Source organism: Echinops telfairi, unplaced genomic scaffold (genome assembly GCF_000313985.2).
Source record: "Echinops telfairi isolate 266 unplaced genomic scaffold, ASM31398v2 ScPeMD7_31;HRSCAF=116, whole genome shotgun sequence".
NCBI lineage: Eukaryota > Metazoa > Chordata > Mammalia > Afrosoricida > Tenrecidae > Echinops > Echinops telfairi.
The window spans coordinates 21,687,232-21,704,871 of record NW_022103928.1 but is presented as its reverse complement, the minus strand read 5'-3'; the positions used below and the strand labels follow the sequence as shown (position 1 = coordinate 21,704,871).

The 17,640-nt window shown below is 42.7% G+C and overlaps 1 protein-coding gene across 7 annotated transcripts in view; it reads right to left on the bottom strand.

Moving 5' to 3' along the window:
- FHIT (fragile histidine triad diadenosine triphosphatase) overlaps positions 1–17,640 on the bottom strand; it is a 1,817,667-nt gene that overhangs the window by 219,495 nt on the left and 1,580,532 nt on the right. For all 7 annotated transcript variants that reach the window (XM_045289941.1, XM_045289943.1, XM_045289944.1 and 4 more), the window contains one exon: positions 13,948–14,016. In XM_045289941.1, the coding sequence (XP_045145876.1) occupies positions 13,948–14,016 (69 nt within the window). The remainder of the gene's footprint in view (positions 1–13,947; positions 14,017–17,640) is intronic.

Here is a 17,640-nt window from a genome sequence, read left to right as displayed (position 1 = left end):
TTTCTGGCAGAATAGCAAATATGTCTGGAAAGAAAATTCACTGTGGAAGGCAGATAAAACTGTGTTTTATTCAATAAAACAACCACGTTTTCTTCAGAAAAATAATGAGACAGTAACAAACCGAGATGCTTAGTGGAGTGATTCTACTCTGGTGCTGTGGGTAGACTGACATGTGGTTAACTTTTGTTTGCCTGTTTCCACTAACATGTAACTTAGTCTATTCAAAGGACAGAAGACTGCAGCGTAGCAGGGGTGGGTGTGTCCTGGGACGCCCAAAGGCAATTCTCAGAGCAGGCTCTTGGAAAGACCCCAGCAGGGCCCTTTGTCTAAGGGCTCACTCTGTAGGCTCTCGCCCCCTTATCACCAGTGACACTTTTGTTTTCTTTGAGTATCTATTCACTTTAATTTCCAGGACATTATTTTCTTAGACCACCATTATCATCATTCTTCCCCTTCACATTTCTCAACATTCTCCAATCCGTAGATTCTAACAAAACATGACTAACATGAAATAGGTACTACGTTTTTATTTCTGCTGGTTAAATTAGGAGAAAATGATTTTTAACAAGATAAATATTTCTCTCCTAATTTTATGTTCCTCTCCTGTAAGCCACATCACGTTCTGACATAGGGAAAGGTCAACCAGCTGTCTACTCGGTTCTCTTATCACAAGTTAGACAACCATAGAGCATTCAGAAATTCACATAGTCAAAGATCATTAAATTGCCACCACTTTATGCTTATTTACTAGTATGACATCCATATTCACATTCTTTGAGGTTAACATTCCCTAAGAATGTAGAAAAAACTATGGAGTTATTTTATTCTGAACAGGAGGTACCAAAGTCTTTATTCCCCAAATTTCCCAAACCCAGTAATTTATCCTTCAGTCTGAGGACATCAGTGAACCCACAGGAAAAAACAAAAACAAAAACAAATAAACTGCCTCACTAAAACATTCCGTCTCTTTTGGACAATCAACTGGGGAGCCATGGACTTCGAGCCCATTGTCAAATGGTGTGTGAAAGAGATCCAAGTTCAACAATAAATATCATCAGCAATATAATGGTTCTCTGTAGCCCTCAGGGCCAAATGACCTGCATTTTAGAAAATTGATTTTGCTCGTGTATCGTGTTAAGCCAAGCAACTGTTTCCCATGACAGGCTTGAACCCACAGTGCCTCTGTCTATTAAATTCATGGTTGAATTTATCCAATTGCTGATTGCTATTCCCATTTGCTTTAATAATAGCCACTTCCTTAGTCTGTAATGCATTTTATATACATTGCACAATCACAGCCATTCCATGTCCCCCATAAACATTTGATGAATTGTCTAATACAGTTATAAGAGTTGCTTATTTGAAATGGAGCTTGGGCTCTTCCTGAGTTAATGAGATGTTGCGCCATGGTATTGGGCCATGGGTGTTTCCTTCTCTCACATTAGCTTTTATCCAAGGACCCATTTGTGTCATTATCATAATCTTCATCAACTTGTCATGGTCATAAAGGGCCCACTGAGTTCAGAGCAGGCCTCACATAATTCATAGAACTTTAAAGAACACAGAAGTGGAAAGAGTGTAGGAGCTACCAATGAACTAGCTCTGCAAGGAGAATCAAAAACAAGATTCCAGTTTGGAAAGGGTGAAGCCTAGTTTGAGGGAGAGGGGTTCAGCTTTCCAATACCAAAGGAATAAGTGGACCAAACAGACCAGGATAAGTCCATAAAAGAGACCCGGAGGAGGAGTAGGTAAAGATAAGTTCACAGATAATAATCAAGGTCAATATGAAAGGAAGGAGTCTTTCAGGCTTGCTTTCAGCAAATCCTACCACTGTGTTTATTACAAACAAGAAATCTCCGTTTTTATGGGAAACAAGTTACTTATCAACTTTGACAGGTGTCTACCAGACTTCGTTCGCAAGTGGATAAGGTTTGTAATTGCTTCTACAAGTCTTTCCAGTCGGGCACAATTTATAGCCCTCTGTACAGCTTTCTTATCAAAGGATTGCCCGTTCTACCAACCCCCTATTAAATTCACTTCAGGCAGCCACACTCACCATGTCAGCACTTCAATCAACCTAGGAATGAGTTCATGAAGCTACCCTCTGAAAAACAGGATGTACCCTCCCTTAAAGGATGGTAGAAATAGTAAGAAATGTCAAGTTCCAGTTCCTTTAATTTAACACTTTGCTCCATCATCCAACATCTATACATTGAAGAGCTAGATGAGGCATTGCAGAGGCAATGCATAATTTAATGACTCTTCTTATAAACATCTCTGTAACTGTCACCAAAAGACCTTTTCCTGATGGGTATGGAGAGGGTGGGGATACATTGATAGGATTCACCTGTGAGTAGTTGTTCATAGGCTCCATTGGATTGCTGTCTGGCTGGGTATAAAATGAGCCCTCTGCGAGCAGGAGGGGAGGCTTTCACGTCTAATACTAGTTCAGAGAGGAGCATGTCTTCTGGACCCAGAGATACCTGTCCAGTGCACCTCCTTGATCCAGAAGAGGAGGAGTCAATGAGAATCAGCATCAGGACCTGGCTCCTGGAGTGGGGTGCCTCAGATTGGGAAGGACGGGTCCATTGACTCATGGAAGCTACAGCTGAATGCCTTAGGGTTGAGCCTTACAGCAGAGTTGCATGCCTTTTGGGCATTTATTCGCAGCCCAAAGGACAATTGTAACATTTCCTGACAGAACATCTACATCTATAACTTCTTTAATAAACCCCATTCTCGTGAGCATTGTCTGTAGTTCTGTGTGGCCATTGCAATAAATTATCAAACTCAGTAGTATAAAAGTAGAGAGTATTGTTTACAATAGAATACAGAGCTTATTTTTTAAATGTCAAAGTTGTGCATTTAACCAGCTATTAAGCTATTCAATATGTGGCAAGTTCTAAGAAGCAAATAAACACAGCACTATGATATGAGTTGCTATGGAGAGAGATTCCCTATCTTAGTTGGGGGAGGAAAATCTAGGAAACAAATCTAAACTTTAATTTAGATTTGGATGAAGACAGGAAGATAAGATGGAAGAGGTTCTAAGCAAAGGGGGAAAAACACCACACGCACATGTGCAAAGGCCCTGGGGCGCGAATAGGGGTGACATATCGGATAAAAACAAGTGGACCGTAATGACAAAAAAACTACAAGAGCTGAGGAGGTGGCAGAGCACAGATGACATGGGCATAAAGGCCTTGTTATTTGTCTGAGTAGACTGGGTAGACAGTGGAGATGTGTTCTGGGATTTGAGAGATAGTCATAAACCATCACTATGGCTGTTGAATGGAAAAGAGATTCTCGGAAGGCTGGAGTGGAAGCAGGGAGACCAGGTAGCAAGCCAGTAGAGTAGCCTTGGCAAGAAAGCATCATGGCTAGCACGGGTGTGGGAGCAATGAAAAGAAAAGAACCATATGAATACAGGATAGATTTTAGAGGTCAAATCCGACGGGACATTGCATAGAACATACCAAGGATGCGTCCTTTACATGGAAGTAACTGGGTGTCAGATAAGCGGAGTCAGACGAATTGAAGGAGGAGCAGGCTTGGGGGAAATGAAGGCTGCAGAAGCTTACGCTTTGGAGTCGGCTTGCTCTCCTGCATCATCTCTGTGGTCACTTGTCAGTATTAAGAAACTTCTAGGGATGGAGGACATTCTAGGCTGGAGGGGAACACGATACAACGGCAGCAGTTAAGAGAGAGCAATTAGACGTTACCAAGGCATTAAGTATGAGTGAAGGTTGGGAAAATGTGAACCAGGCGAGACCGGCATGCGCAGCTCCAGAGGGGCAGCAAAGGCCACACCGGAGAACATAGATCTGCACGACGGGGGTGGGGGGCGGGGGCATTTCAGAGTTTTGATCTGGCGAACAATAATAATCAGATCAGCAGTTTAGTTTTGACATCTCTGGCAAGTTAGATAATAATTTTAAAAGGAGCAGGGAGAAGAAGTGAGGAGGGGGTGGTAAAAATTGGGGAGCAGAAAGAGTGAGCGGCTTGAAAGAGTTGGACATGCCGCGGGTGGAGGTGATAGTGAAAGGGCGGGTTGAAACCGCATCAAGAATGGAAAGCAGCCTTGTGGTGGATAGAAGCAAGGGATAAAGGAGACACCTGTAAGCAACTGCACACCATCCACCTTGAGGAATGGAAGGAGTCTAGGATGCTAAGGACTCTGCCGAGGGAGAGAAAGCAAGAGGAGATGTTTTGGCGAGGAGATGGTCCTCGCCCTTCCAGACGCGTTGAGTCTGAGGGGGAGCGTGGGATTACTAAGCGGCGCATATGAGAGCTGGGTGTGGGCACAGCATCTGAAATACCGTGGGCGAGACGAGGCCTAGAGCAAAGGCAGCTAAGGGGGTGGTGGCGCCTGTCCTATGTCATGAAGGAGAGCAGATGATTCCGGCAGCGGCCATCACAGCAATAAGAACAGAAGCTGGCGTTGTCTAAGCACCTGGGACCAGGCACAGTTCAACACTTGCACGTAGGAGCTCGTTCAAGCCGCTTCAGTCTCATGACACAAGAGTCCCTCTTCAGGACGCTGCAGAAATGTAATAAACTCCTCCTGTGCCATGGTAAAGTGGATGCTGTAATAAGTGTCACGCACAGTGGCCGAGGCAGGGGATCCCAGAGAATTAATACTGTTTGAGGGAAGTTTGAGAGACGAGAGGACTCCCAGAAAGGAGACAGCTATCTCATAGTCAAATGCTTTCAGAGGGGGGAGAGCGAGTATGAAGGATCGGAGCGACTCTGGTTAAAGTCAGGAGTGATGGGACTCCAGCAACCTAGAAAATGAGTGCCAGGCTCCACCGCATTTAGATTCAGAAAAATATTTTGCAGCCAAAATAAAACACATAGATTGAATTATTCCCCTGCCCTCCCCTCCCCACCCCACGGGTCAAATATATATATATGTATCAACTTGACTAAGCCATGATTCCCAATACTGTGTGATTACCCTGTTGTGCGGTGTGCTGGGTATGTTTTGGTTACGGTTAATCAGGCAGGATTATTTTATATCATATCGGTCCCCAGATTTATTTGGCCTACTCTCCCCTTTCCAGAAAATAAATAACTCGGTGCCTTCCACCGCAATGAACGAGTTTTGTACTATACAGCCCGTAATTCAGGATCCAGTGCAGTTATCTGCATTTGCTACCCTTCCCCACCTTGTTCCAGAACCCCCAGGGGGCGGTATTGCCCGCTTTGGGAATACCAGGTCCTGTTAAAGAGGGTAGGTTATGTATATTGTGTTCATTAGACAGGGTTCAGGTCCTAACTTTAGTTGCCACCCTAACTCAGGTCACAGCCCCGATCTTACATAAACAGATTTCCTCTTATGTGACAAGAGGTAAATGGAGAAAGAAGCAAGCAGAGTGGGAGGGATTTCAGTCCCGCCAAGGAGAAAGAGCCAGCAGAGGAGCAGGCCTGCAGGCCCCAGGATTGCTGCCCTGAGAACTCCCCAGACCCAGGAGAAGGTGACTGCCAAAGTACAGGGAGATCTCCCAGGAAAGCCAGGCCTGCAGATTTGAAAGGAGACAAGGATATTTCCTCAGAGCCAGCAGAGAGAGAGAGCTTTTTCCTAGAGCGTGCACCCTGCATCTGGACTTCTAGTCTCTTAAACTGTCAGAAAACAAATGGCTGCTTGTGAAAGCCATCCCCTTGTGAGGCTTCTGTCATGGCGACACTAGATCACGAAGACACTGGTTGAGGCTTCCAGGCCCATGCCATCAATATGCAATCCTGAGCTGGAGAATAAACAGGAAAAAGTCTTGGAATGAGAAAAATCACCTTCTTACAAAACAGCCTAAGTTTTCAGAAGTTTTCATCATTTTGCCCTACCATTATATGCAGCTGATAGTGACCTCCGTGTAACTCGATAGTCCTACAGCTGCCATCTAAAGCCATCTATGTCCAGTAAGAGTTAAACCTTGTATTTCAAGAGCCAAAGAAAAAAATACCGTTTTAATGCCAACTACCAAAATGCACGAGTAATAACAGACATGATATTTGCATTAGAACTTGTATAACTTAAAAATGAAATTAATGATCAAATGGGCCTGATTTGTAAAGGCAAGAATCACAGGATTTTTTCCACTGAAAGTGATATAAATTTTCACATAGACCTTTCCGGGACTGAATATAGAAATTTTTCTGAAGGACCATGGTGATCTATTTTCTGCATGGATGAATCCAAACAAGAGAAGCTCACCCTCCTGCAAGGATACCTAAATTTTCAGATGATTTAATCAATTTGTCCTGTCCTTACTTATAGCTGATCTTTGCCTTCTTGTTAACTTGAGAGTCCAAAATCTGCTATCGGAAGCCACGTAGAACATAGTTTCCACCTGTATGTCCTTGAGATATTTGTAAATATGCACCTGAACCTTGGTGATTCCATTAGGTGAGTGTTAGCTTGATAACTAAAAAGATGGTGGTTCAAACCCCACAAGCTCTCTGTAGGATGATGATGAGGCAATTCACAGAAAGGTTTATACATGAGAAACCCTAACTCGGGTCATTGTGACTAGGAATTGACTCAGCGGCCTAGTGTTAGTTAGGTTTTGTTCTCCACAAATCACTGTCTTTTCTATACAAGTCTTCTTTGCTACACAAAATCTCTCCACCACCAAACCATGCCCAAATCACAGTTCCAAGATCCTGCCACCCATCAACTTCTTGTGAGCCTTCTGCAGTTTGTCACTTTCCCTTAAAACTGTGCCCAGATAGAGCACAGCATTCCCAGATGATTTATAATACAGGGGTCCTCTAGTTATCGCTTCCATGTATGTCACAGTTGGAATACAATGCTATCTTATTAGGCTCAGCCTCAGGCTATCCCTGTTCCCCACCTTTCCCCCTCCCGGCAGCCAGTTTGTTGTGTTTCATAAACAGATGCATAATCTAGGGTGAGCACACCCATCAATCTAATGGATGCCATCCGTCCCTCATCCTTCCATCATTTCTGATTAAGATCACTCAAGTTTAATGCACGTGCTATTTTGTACCAATAATGCATCAACGATGCTTCATGCTTCCCTTGCCACTTGCATAGTCATTGTCCTATTACGTACTCAACCTGGAAAGGTAAATTTATTCAAAGAAGAAGAAACTGAGAAGGAAGATTCAGAGGCCAAAGTTATAAATCCAACTCTGGGAACGAGAGCTGGACGACAGCATCCGGAGGGCTGGTTTTGCATCTGCGTTCTACCCTAAACAAAGAGTGGCATGGCTTCAGCAAGATGCTTCCTGTGTCTGAGCTTCCACGCTCCCATCTGGAAATGTGGTTCTAAGATCATCTATTTGTTTTCTTTTTTTTAACCATAAAAACATTTTAAGAATGAAATAAGGACTTACATAAACCTTGAGAGAAGGTCTAATTTGCTTTCTTCAAAACATACCTCTAGTACTTAGCTCAATGTTAGGATAGAGTAGATTTTTTAAAAGAAATTGGTTGGTTTTTTTTCAAATTGAAGTTTTACCATGATCACATTTAATATCCTTGCTGTTGTTGTTTAGAACTACAATTTCTTATTACTAGCTCAACCCTCTTTTCGCTGCATTGTTACTTTCATAAATAATAGTGACAATTTATAAATGTTTCCTTTTTTTTTTGATGTCTTACACCGATCGCGATCTCATTTCACCCACTTTTCTGCTGTCCCGTACAGATGTGTTTGACACAATGGATATGTGTATGGTTTGTGATAAGAGCTGTCAGACTCCTAGTAAAATAAAAAAAATTAATAATACTGATAACAACATTACAAATGCTATTCATTACTAAACGTTTCCTGTGTATCAAACACTCCAATCAATGGTCTGTCAGTTTCTAATACTATGGTATCTTGCATGTTCCTAGAATCCCGGAAGCTGTTAAAGAGCAAAGGTGTCCCTCACTTCAAGGACTAAGATGGGTCTGACGGGACCTATGGAATTTTCAATCACCTTATGTTTGTGAAATCAAGACAGTGGGTAAGGAAGACAGGAGAATAATTGATGTGTGTGAATGACGGTACTGGGGAAGGTTATTGAAACCCTGCAAACTGATGGAAGAACGTGCAAATCTGTCCCACAGGCAACACAGCCATAATGTCCCTTAGAAGTGAGAATAGTTAGAACTCATTTCACCTATTTGGGACATGTTAACAGGAGAGACTAAACAAGGTCAGCCCTAGCAGACTGGGTTTAGTGGCATATTCGGACGACCTCTTCTGAAACGAAGCCGAGGGGGTCTGGTCCAGCGCTAGACCAGGCGCTCATTAGGTTGGCAGGTGCTCAGCATAAGCAAAGGCTGCAGCAGTGGACCCGAACATGCCAGTGATCAGGAAGGTGGCACAAAATCGGGCAACATTTTCTGCTACTGCAGATGGGGTGACCATGAGCCAGAGTGGACTCAACATCAAGTAATGGTAACAATTAGCAACAACATCAAAACAGTGTCCTAAATTCTGGAACAAGCATTGCAAAACAGCGTCTCACAGAGAACACACAATGATCTTGTCGAGCGGTATATACTAAAAGGCATCAAAAAGTTGTGGGGGAAATTGCTATCTTGAATTCTATTTTCCATGGACTTGTTGCAGCACCCCTTGAATGCCTATAGCTCTTTGAAAGACGGGGGGAACTAGAAGACCCAAAGTTGTCACACGAGAGGAGGGATGACGGTTTGAACAGGATTGTGCTAGCCACCCAACTTCAGCTTCTTCACAGTCCTGCCCCACAATCTTTGTTCGCGGTGCTCGTGGAAAGGGGTGAAACAGAGAACGCATCTGAGAGAAATTCCTTGCCCTGAGATCTTCCTTCAGGTCGGTGGGAGGTGAGACCCTGAGCCACGTCGTCTGTGGAGCTGGAGTTGCCACAAGAGCATGTGCACAGGGGCAAGAGAGGAAGGGAGAAAGAAGCCCGCAAACGTCGTCTTGCAACGTCTGTGACAAGCACATTCCGAATATAAATAAGACTTCAAGGTGACTGTTCCGTCTAAGAAAACAGTCTTTTTCAAGCACTTTGAATACCACTTTAGCTGTATTCACTTGTATATAAATCATGAGCTAATTTATTCATTAAAATATCCTGTACTTGGCAACATTTTATTAACCTCAGTTTATGCTAATAAGAAAAGTGCTTATAATTTTTCTAAATGCATCTCTTCATAATTATTCCATAATTTTGATTTTCTTCAAGTAGGAGTAAGCCCTTACCAACCTCCACGGCCCATTCCACATTCAATGAAAATAAATCCAGATTATAATATTATAGGATTATAGGTTGGGAAAGCTCAAATTTGGGAGAAAGCCTATTCCCAAACCTAGCTGTGTACCAGAATTTCCTGGGGCCTTCTTTATATGTACATAATTACTGATTGTTGAGCACTTCAAAAATGTATTGGCTTGGAATCTCCAGGGCCGAGACTTCCTGGGAACTTAGTGTTCAGCGACTGGTTCGCCGGTTAGCTTTTAGGCATCTGTGGCTATCCATTTCAATCCATTTCAATACTACCCAGGTCCACTGCAGCTTTGGGCAGCACACACATACACAAACACAGGAAGCATGACACAGAGAAAGAGGTCCTAAAGGCATGATAGTCACCTTAAATGAGACTTTAAATGTCATTATTGATAGCAGAATTCTCATTCTTTATTTTTCGAGTCTGGGTAGCCTGTCATGTCAATTGTTGTTAATGTTAGGGGCACCGAAGTCAGTTTCAATTCACAATCACACTGCATACAACAGAATGAAACACTGGTCCTGTGCCATGTTTGTGACTGTTGTTATGTTCGAGCCCATTGTTGGAGCCTCTGTGTCAGTTCGTCTCATAGACGGCTTCCTCTTTGGAGCTGACCTTCCACTTTCCCAAGGATGATATCCTTTTCCAAGCACTCGTCTCTCCTGTTAACATGTCCCAAATAGGTGAAATGAGTTCTAACTATTCTCACTTCTAAGGGACATTATGGCTGTGCTGCCTGGGGGACAGATGTGCACGTTCTTCATCAGTTTGCAGGGTTTCAATAACCTTCCCCAGTACCATCATTCACACACATCAATTATTCTCCTGTCTTCCTTACCCACTGTCTTGATTTCACAAACATAAGGTGATTGAAAATTCCATAGGTCCGGTCAGACCCATCTTAGTCCTTGAAGTGAGGGACACCTTTGCTCTTTAACACTTTAAAGATGTCTTTGGCAGAAGAGTTGCCCAATGTAATCCATCGTTTGATTTACTGCTTGCTGCCTCCATGAGCACGGATTTGTAATTGAAGTAAAATTAAATCCTTGACAATTTCAATCTTTATGGTCTAATGTGAGGATTTTGGATTTCTTTATGTTGAGTTACAATCCATATTGAAGGCTGAAATCCTGGATATTCCTCAGTTTTTCAAATCTTCTTTGCTTTCAAGAAGCAAGGCTGTGTCATCTGCCTATCATATATTGTTAATAAGCCATGTTCCACTCCTGGTTGCCTTTTCTCTTATGAAGAGCCCAGCTTCTTGAATGATTTGCTCAGCATATGGACTGAATGAGTATGGTAAAAGGATAGACGCCGAGGCAGACATTTCCTGATGTTAAACCATGCAGCATTCCTTTGTGTTTTGGTGTTTCTGTGTACAAGAACTACGGGAACACAGTGAAGTGTTCTAAAATTCCCATTCTTCACAATGTTATCTGTAAGGTGTTATGGTCAGCACAGTGGAATCCTTTCACAGTCAATAAAACACAAGCAAACATATTTCTGGTGTCTTCTCATTAGTTCTTGACCAGATGCTACTGCTTTGACTTGGGGCATGCAGACTAATTCTTTTTGGAATAGTGACTCTTTATGCCTTCCATCTTCTTTAGGCATTTCCAGCATAATTCAAGATTTTGCTCATAGAATCCATCAATATAGCAACCCAGGCTTCCGTTTATTTTCCTTGGTTATTTCAGTTTGAGATAGGTTGAGCTTGATTATCTTATCTGGTTTTCTAATCCAGGTATTTGCATATTTCATTATAATGCTTTACGTTGTCTTCTCTAGCTACCCATCGAATATTTCTGTTTAGTTCTTTTATTTCTGTACTTTTTCCATTCAATTTAGATTCTCTATATTCAAGAGCAAGTTCTGGATCGCTTCTGAAATTCACTTTCATCTTTATCTTTCTGTCCTGTATTTTAAGTGACCTTTTGTTTTCTCCATGTATGATGATGTCCTTGGTGTCATCCCATAATTCATCTAGTCTAAGGTAATTAGTGTTCAACGTGTCAAATCTGTTACTTAAATGAGCTCTAAATTCTGCTGGGTTATACTCAAGGTTGTGTTTTGGCTCCCATGGACTTAATTTAATTTCTTCATCTTCAAATTGAACTTGCATATGAACAATTGATAGATGGACTTTGATGATATTGAGCATCTCCAATGTTTCTTCCCACAGATGCCGTCAAATTGATTCCTTTGCATTCCACATGGTAACATCCATGTGCATGATAGCTAAGTTTTGTGTCAATTTGGCTGGGCCAGGATTCCCAGCAGTGCAGCAGTACAGCCTCCCCCTTAAGGTGCAAGTCACAGCCTGATGGTGTGTCCTTGACGTATGGCCTATTCAAATTTATAAAGAGAACTCTCGCTCTCTTTCATTTGTGCCTGACTGAATCTTGTATCTGTGCCAGTGGCTTGGAATATTGACTTCTGATCCTGGGCGCTATCCGCAACCTGACATAGCATCTGATCCGTAAATCTGCCAATATGCCACTGCCTCCACAAGCCTCTGATCTTCTAGCTTCCAAGATTTCCCGCTTCTTGACTTCCTGGCCCACCAGCTACTGGCAGCCACAGGAGGAAGGAAAAGTCTCCAGTATAATATCTGACAATAACACTGGACATAACCACTTCTGCAACTGTATGAACCATTTTGCTTGATATAAACATCTCTCTTTATGCACATATATATGTCACTGGTTTTTCTTCTCTAGAGAACCTATTCTAAACTAATGTGTATTATAACTGTTTTCCTTAATGAAAAAGATATTAGCAAGGCCATTCGCAATGGTTACAAACTTCCATCTCATCATCTCCAGCTTCATTTTTATCAACAGGGCAATATTTTTCAACTATTATAATATTTTCAACTATTATTCCTTTGTTTCCAACTTCCCCATTCCAATCACATGTGATTACTTTGATTGCAGATTTGATCAATACCAGGCCAAATAAGTTGATAGAATTCTTCAATTTCTTCATCACTAGCTTTGGTGATTGGTGCAGAACTTTGAATAACAGTTGTATTAACTTCCCTACAGGTTTGCAGATGTTACTGCACACAGGGTTGTACTGTAAGATAGGTTTTGAAACATTCTTTTGGACAATGGATATCATCACATTACTTTGGAATTTACCATTATTAACAAAGGAAACTATATGTCTGTCTGCCTCATAGTTGCCAATCTTCTGACAACTTCCAATTTTCCAAGACTCATACTGTGTACATTCTGTGTTCCAGTTATTTACAGATGATTACAGCGGTTCCTTTTCATTTTGAGTTATGCCTGGTTAGCAAAAGAAGGTCATGAAAGCTTTGCTCCAACCATGTCATTTAAAACGGACTCTACTTTGAGGAGGCAGTTCTTCTCCGGTCGTATTTTGAGTGCCTTCCTACCTGAGGGGCTCATCTTCCAACTCTGTATCTGACCATGTTCCCCTTCTATTCATGAGAGTTTCAGTTGCTAGTCCCTCAGAAATGGACTACTTATTTTTCCTTGCTCTTTTGTCCTTAGTCTGTTGGGCCCACTGATACTGGTACACTAGGGGTGACCCTGCTGGCATCTGAAATGCTGGTGGCATAGTTTCCAGCAACACTGCAACACACAAGCCATCCCAGTATGACAAATGGATAGACACATGAGGATGGTAGCATCTAGTTACCTCAAAGAAACTGTGAAGACAGATCAATGCATAAACAAATATTTTCATCAGATGCATGTGATAAGCAACCAAAATAAAGCATATATGTATATTTAAATACACATATATGGATAAACATATACATATGTTTATACATAAACATATATACATATCTTTGGATCATTCTCGAAAGAGTACAATAGGTGTATTGAGTAGATGTCTAACTCGGCAACTTTCTAACACCCAAGGTAGATATTGTTCATCAATCACAGCACTTTTCCAGAAACAGCTTAAATGTCTTTTTCAGCCAAGCATTCCAAGGAACCGTGCCACACAATCAGCTTTTACATGGGGAAAATATACTTGTCCTTCTAAGAGTACATAGATGGAAAAACCATTTCCATCTTACATTTTGACCCAGTGCGGCACAAACACCAAAGGTCTCTCATGTAGACGTCACCCAAAGAGCTGACCCTCTAGCTCTTGCTGACGCGTGTCTGTGGTGATTGCACTTCTATGTATTTGAATGGAAATTCTCAGAAGTTCATTAACTGTTCGATATTGATGACACCAGTTACATTTACCTCCTTCAAACCAAATGTACATTCTGCTGATGACAATTCAAAGTTCAACTCTGAATAAGTGTTATTTGAATAGATAAACTGAGTTCCAAAGGTGTTTGGGAACTCATTATATTAAATGACTGAAAGAAAAGAAAATGGATCTAGATCTGTGTCCCCATGAGTGGCACTGTAGGACTTCTCCATTGAGAGTCTCTAAGCCATGTCCTTGTGCAACATATAGTTAATGCCAAGGTCAATTGTAAAGTAGAAATCACAAGGACTTGGTTTCTGATCATATTCATGTAAGAATGAAAAATCATTAAAATTAATATTCTTAAGTTTCCATAATGGCCCTGCTTGACTCCTTGGGCTCTGTCCCTACTTCCCAAATTACACTGGGTAGAATTTCTTTAAGAGCAGATCTGGGTGATCCACAGTTCATTAGGCTGTTTCCATCACACTGACACGACCCCTATGATCAATCCATAGGATGAGAAAGAGCAGACCCACCTCATCATAGACGCTGTCATTTCTGCTGAAGTCTCCAGTCTTCCTGGGGAGAATGTGGACATGAACATGCTGAAACGGTACAAGAAAGAGAGAGACAATAAAACGTAACTATCTTTCCTTATATTTTTAGACTTGACAGTGATGCTTCACGAAGCCCAATTACTCCACATTGGGTCCTGGTGGATTATTTTTCAGAGGAAAACGAAGTTCACCCTCAGTCACTCGATCTGAAATGTGCTGAGAACAGAGAGGCACCAAACAAGAGAACACCGCGGTGGCGAATACGAGGGTTGGAGTGAAATGCCAGGGTGTGTGAGGGGCCTGTGGAATTGATCCTCGTTGTCAGTCTCCGTTGTATTTAACCAGAGCTTTGAAATGACAGCCCGTCTTACAAGGTGACCATGGCGACTCTGAAACTGACAAGAAAGAAGTGACTTACAGAAAACTGCCTGAGGAAAGAGAAAACGAGAAGGCCCGAGGAGGAGGATAGGCTGCGGGATCGAGTCGGGGTTCCAGTAGGAATCCTAGAGCAGGTCTTACTCCCTACCGTACCCAAAACGCGGTGCCCGGCACTGAGCTCACTTCGTGTCCTTCGTCATCCTGTGAAAAGAGTTGTACTACGGTGCCCACTTCCCGATGGGGAAAGAACGAAAAACGAAACCCTGGCTGCTCCAAAGAGGAAGGCACCGTTGGCAAGGGTAGAATGGCCACAGCGAGCCCGATAGTCAGATTCCCGTACCCGTGCTCGTCAGCAGCACACGCACTGGGTCTGCCGACTGAACAGGCCATTTCCCTAGTCCAGCGGTTCTCAACCTGTGGGTCACGACCCCTTTGGGGGCTGAACGACCCTTTCACAGGGGTCGTCCAATTCCTAACAGTGGCAAAGACAGTGATGAAGTAGTAACGAAAATAATGTTACGGTTGGGGGTCAGTCACCATCACATGAACTGTATTCAAGGGTCGTGGCATTAGGAAGGTTGAGCCCTTCTAAGGCTGCGAGGTATTAAACATAGAAATGATAATATGCAGAGATCTTGCATCAAGGCACACAGCCCAGCTAATTCAATATATTCTTCGAGGCTAAACTGCCATTTAAAAGTTTTACTTTCTAAATAGCCTCTATCGTATGTACCTCGGCTGAAGTGCAGCCTCACTCCTGCCCTTGAGCTATGTCCCAGAGGTTATTACAAACTGTGCAGAAGAATGTGGAAATCAAAAGCCTAAATATGGAGAGGCAGACACAGAATCACACCTCATCCCCTGATTACGCCCACCCCGTCTCAGTGACCATGATCAGGCTCCGCGCCTCCAAAAGGCCTCCGGAGAAGGCGAGATTAAGTGTCCCTATGGCTTTGCTGCCCAAGGAGGGAACCTGATATGCTACTAAAGCGGAGACAGGGAGCAAGGCCGTCCAAGGTGAACAGAGTGGAGAGGAGCTTCCCATTACCCCTGCTTGCACAGTCCCCAAAGAGAGGCGTGGTTTTTGCCAGAATAGTCTCCAGCCAATGATGACATCAGTCATGGATCCCTCAGCAATTGGGGGAAGTGTGTGCTTCACTGACCTTATGTGTGCCCTTTCAGCACATCTGTTCTGCCTTTCCTTCCTCCCACCGTCCTGCCTGACCCTATCTTGCCAATAGGGTGGGGACCAAGTTGTTACCTGCTTTACCTGTCCTACAGCAGTACTTGAGGCTAATAGCTAAGTGCTCCCCTGGTTTCCTGTATTACTTTGATCAGCCTTTGCCTTGCTCTTCGGGGCATGCCTGCTACTGTCTGTCTACTATTGACATGTCTGGATGTGGACTTCGAGGAATCTCCTGGGTCCAGTAGCATCTTATCCGATCCCCTTTCCTTTGTTTTACCTCATTTTCCTGGATTCAGTGTTGAGAGACTTTGCTATAGGTTTTATTACCATCCAGTTCTGGAAATGCCACTTTGGATCACTGATAACCATTTGAAATTCACTGTGGCACCAAAGACATCAAGCAGCTCAGTCTAAGGGCATAGATTTCATCCCAACCTGGTATCTTCACGCAAATTCTTAAGTGACGGGCTGATCCAGGAGTCCTGACAACACACTCAACTTCTCAAACCGGGAAAATGATGATACAGCCTGCTCAGATCTCACAGCTGTGAAGGAATACCGTGACCATGGGCTTCCAATAGAACGACCTTCAGATAAATAGGACCTTATAACACCAGAGATGGGGATAACGCAACATAATGGTTTCCATGAATTCGTGTCGAGCCTTGGTGGTCCCAACTTAAGTGATAACACCTAAGAGAAACCAAACCAATTGCTGTTGAGTTGATTCTGATTCATAGCACCAAGCAGAAGTGCCCCACAGGGTTTCCAAAATCATAAACCTTTACAGGAGCAGACTTCTGAAGTTTTCTTCTGTGGAGTAACTAGTGGGTTCAAACGCTGGCCTTTCCCGGAGCAGCTGCGTACATTCACGACTGTGCCGGCAGGGCTCCTTTAAATGCTGACAAACCATCTACTTCATAAAAAGCTTCAAAATGTTGCTTGGAATTGCAGTTTAGCTGCTTGGATTTGAAGAATATATTTAAAGCTTCATGATACACTCCCTCACAGACCCGTTTTGTGGTCTATTTTTTACCATGTTTCCTGAGTCTAGCATTGCAGTGTTATTTATATTAGCTAACAAAAGTTGAAACAGCCCAAATACCTAGCAAATGATGGAGGAATAAGCAAACTGTGGCATAGCCAGACAATGGAGCGTGGGTTGGCCACAAACAGGCAGAAAGCACAGCTAAGTGCAGGAAGCCAAACACAAAAAGCCGCGTTCTGTGTGTGCTCATTCATGAAGCCAATAGGGGAGGCACAATGCGGCTGTCAGAGGCTGGCACTGCTGGCGACCGAGACAGTGAGTGACTCCTAGTGGGTAGTGTTTTCTTTTCGGAATGATGAAAGTATTCCAGAATTAGAGAGTGGTGATGGCTGTACATCTCTGTGACTATGTGAAAAGTCATTTAATTGTGCATTATAGAATGGAGAGTGGTATGGGATATGAGTTAACTCAATAAAGCGATTATTCTAAATAAATACTTAAGGGCAATGCGTGTGACAGAACATTTGAGATGAAGAAGCAAAAGAGTCAACACAAATAACTCTTTCAAAGGGTTTTTGTGTAAAGGGAATCGAAGAAGTCAACGGCAATAGATATAAGAGGGAAGAAATCACGTTTGGGGACATATTCGTGCAAGTTCCCTGAACCTTCTGGTTTCTATAGCTACTATCATGATCAGTAGTCGGTCGTGCAGGTTGTTAACATTTACTGCCTGCACATTGCATGCCCTCCTTGTGACGATTCTCTTCATTATTTCAACGAATCCCTACAATATTTCTATTGCGATCATTATTGTCAGTTGCCAAAACTGCTTCACAGGGCTTTCAAGACGGCGACCTTGTGGAAGTCGGTGACCAGGCTTGTCTTCAAAGGAATTCACTTTTTTCTCCTCATTTTATTTTATTTTTTATTTTATGTTTTTAAATCATTGTATTGGGGCTCATACAACTCTTATCACATTCCATACATACATCAATTGTGTAAAGCACATTTGTACATTCGTTATGCTCTTCATTCTCGAAACATTTGTTCTCCACCTCAACCCCTGTCATCTGCTCCTTTTCCCCTCCCTCCCTGTTCCCCCCTCCCTCATGAACCCTTG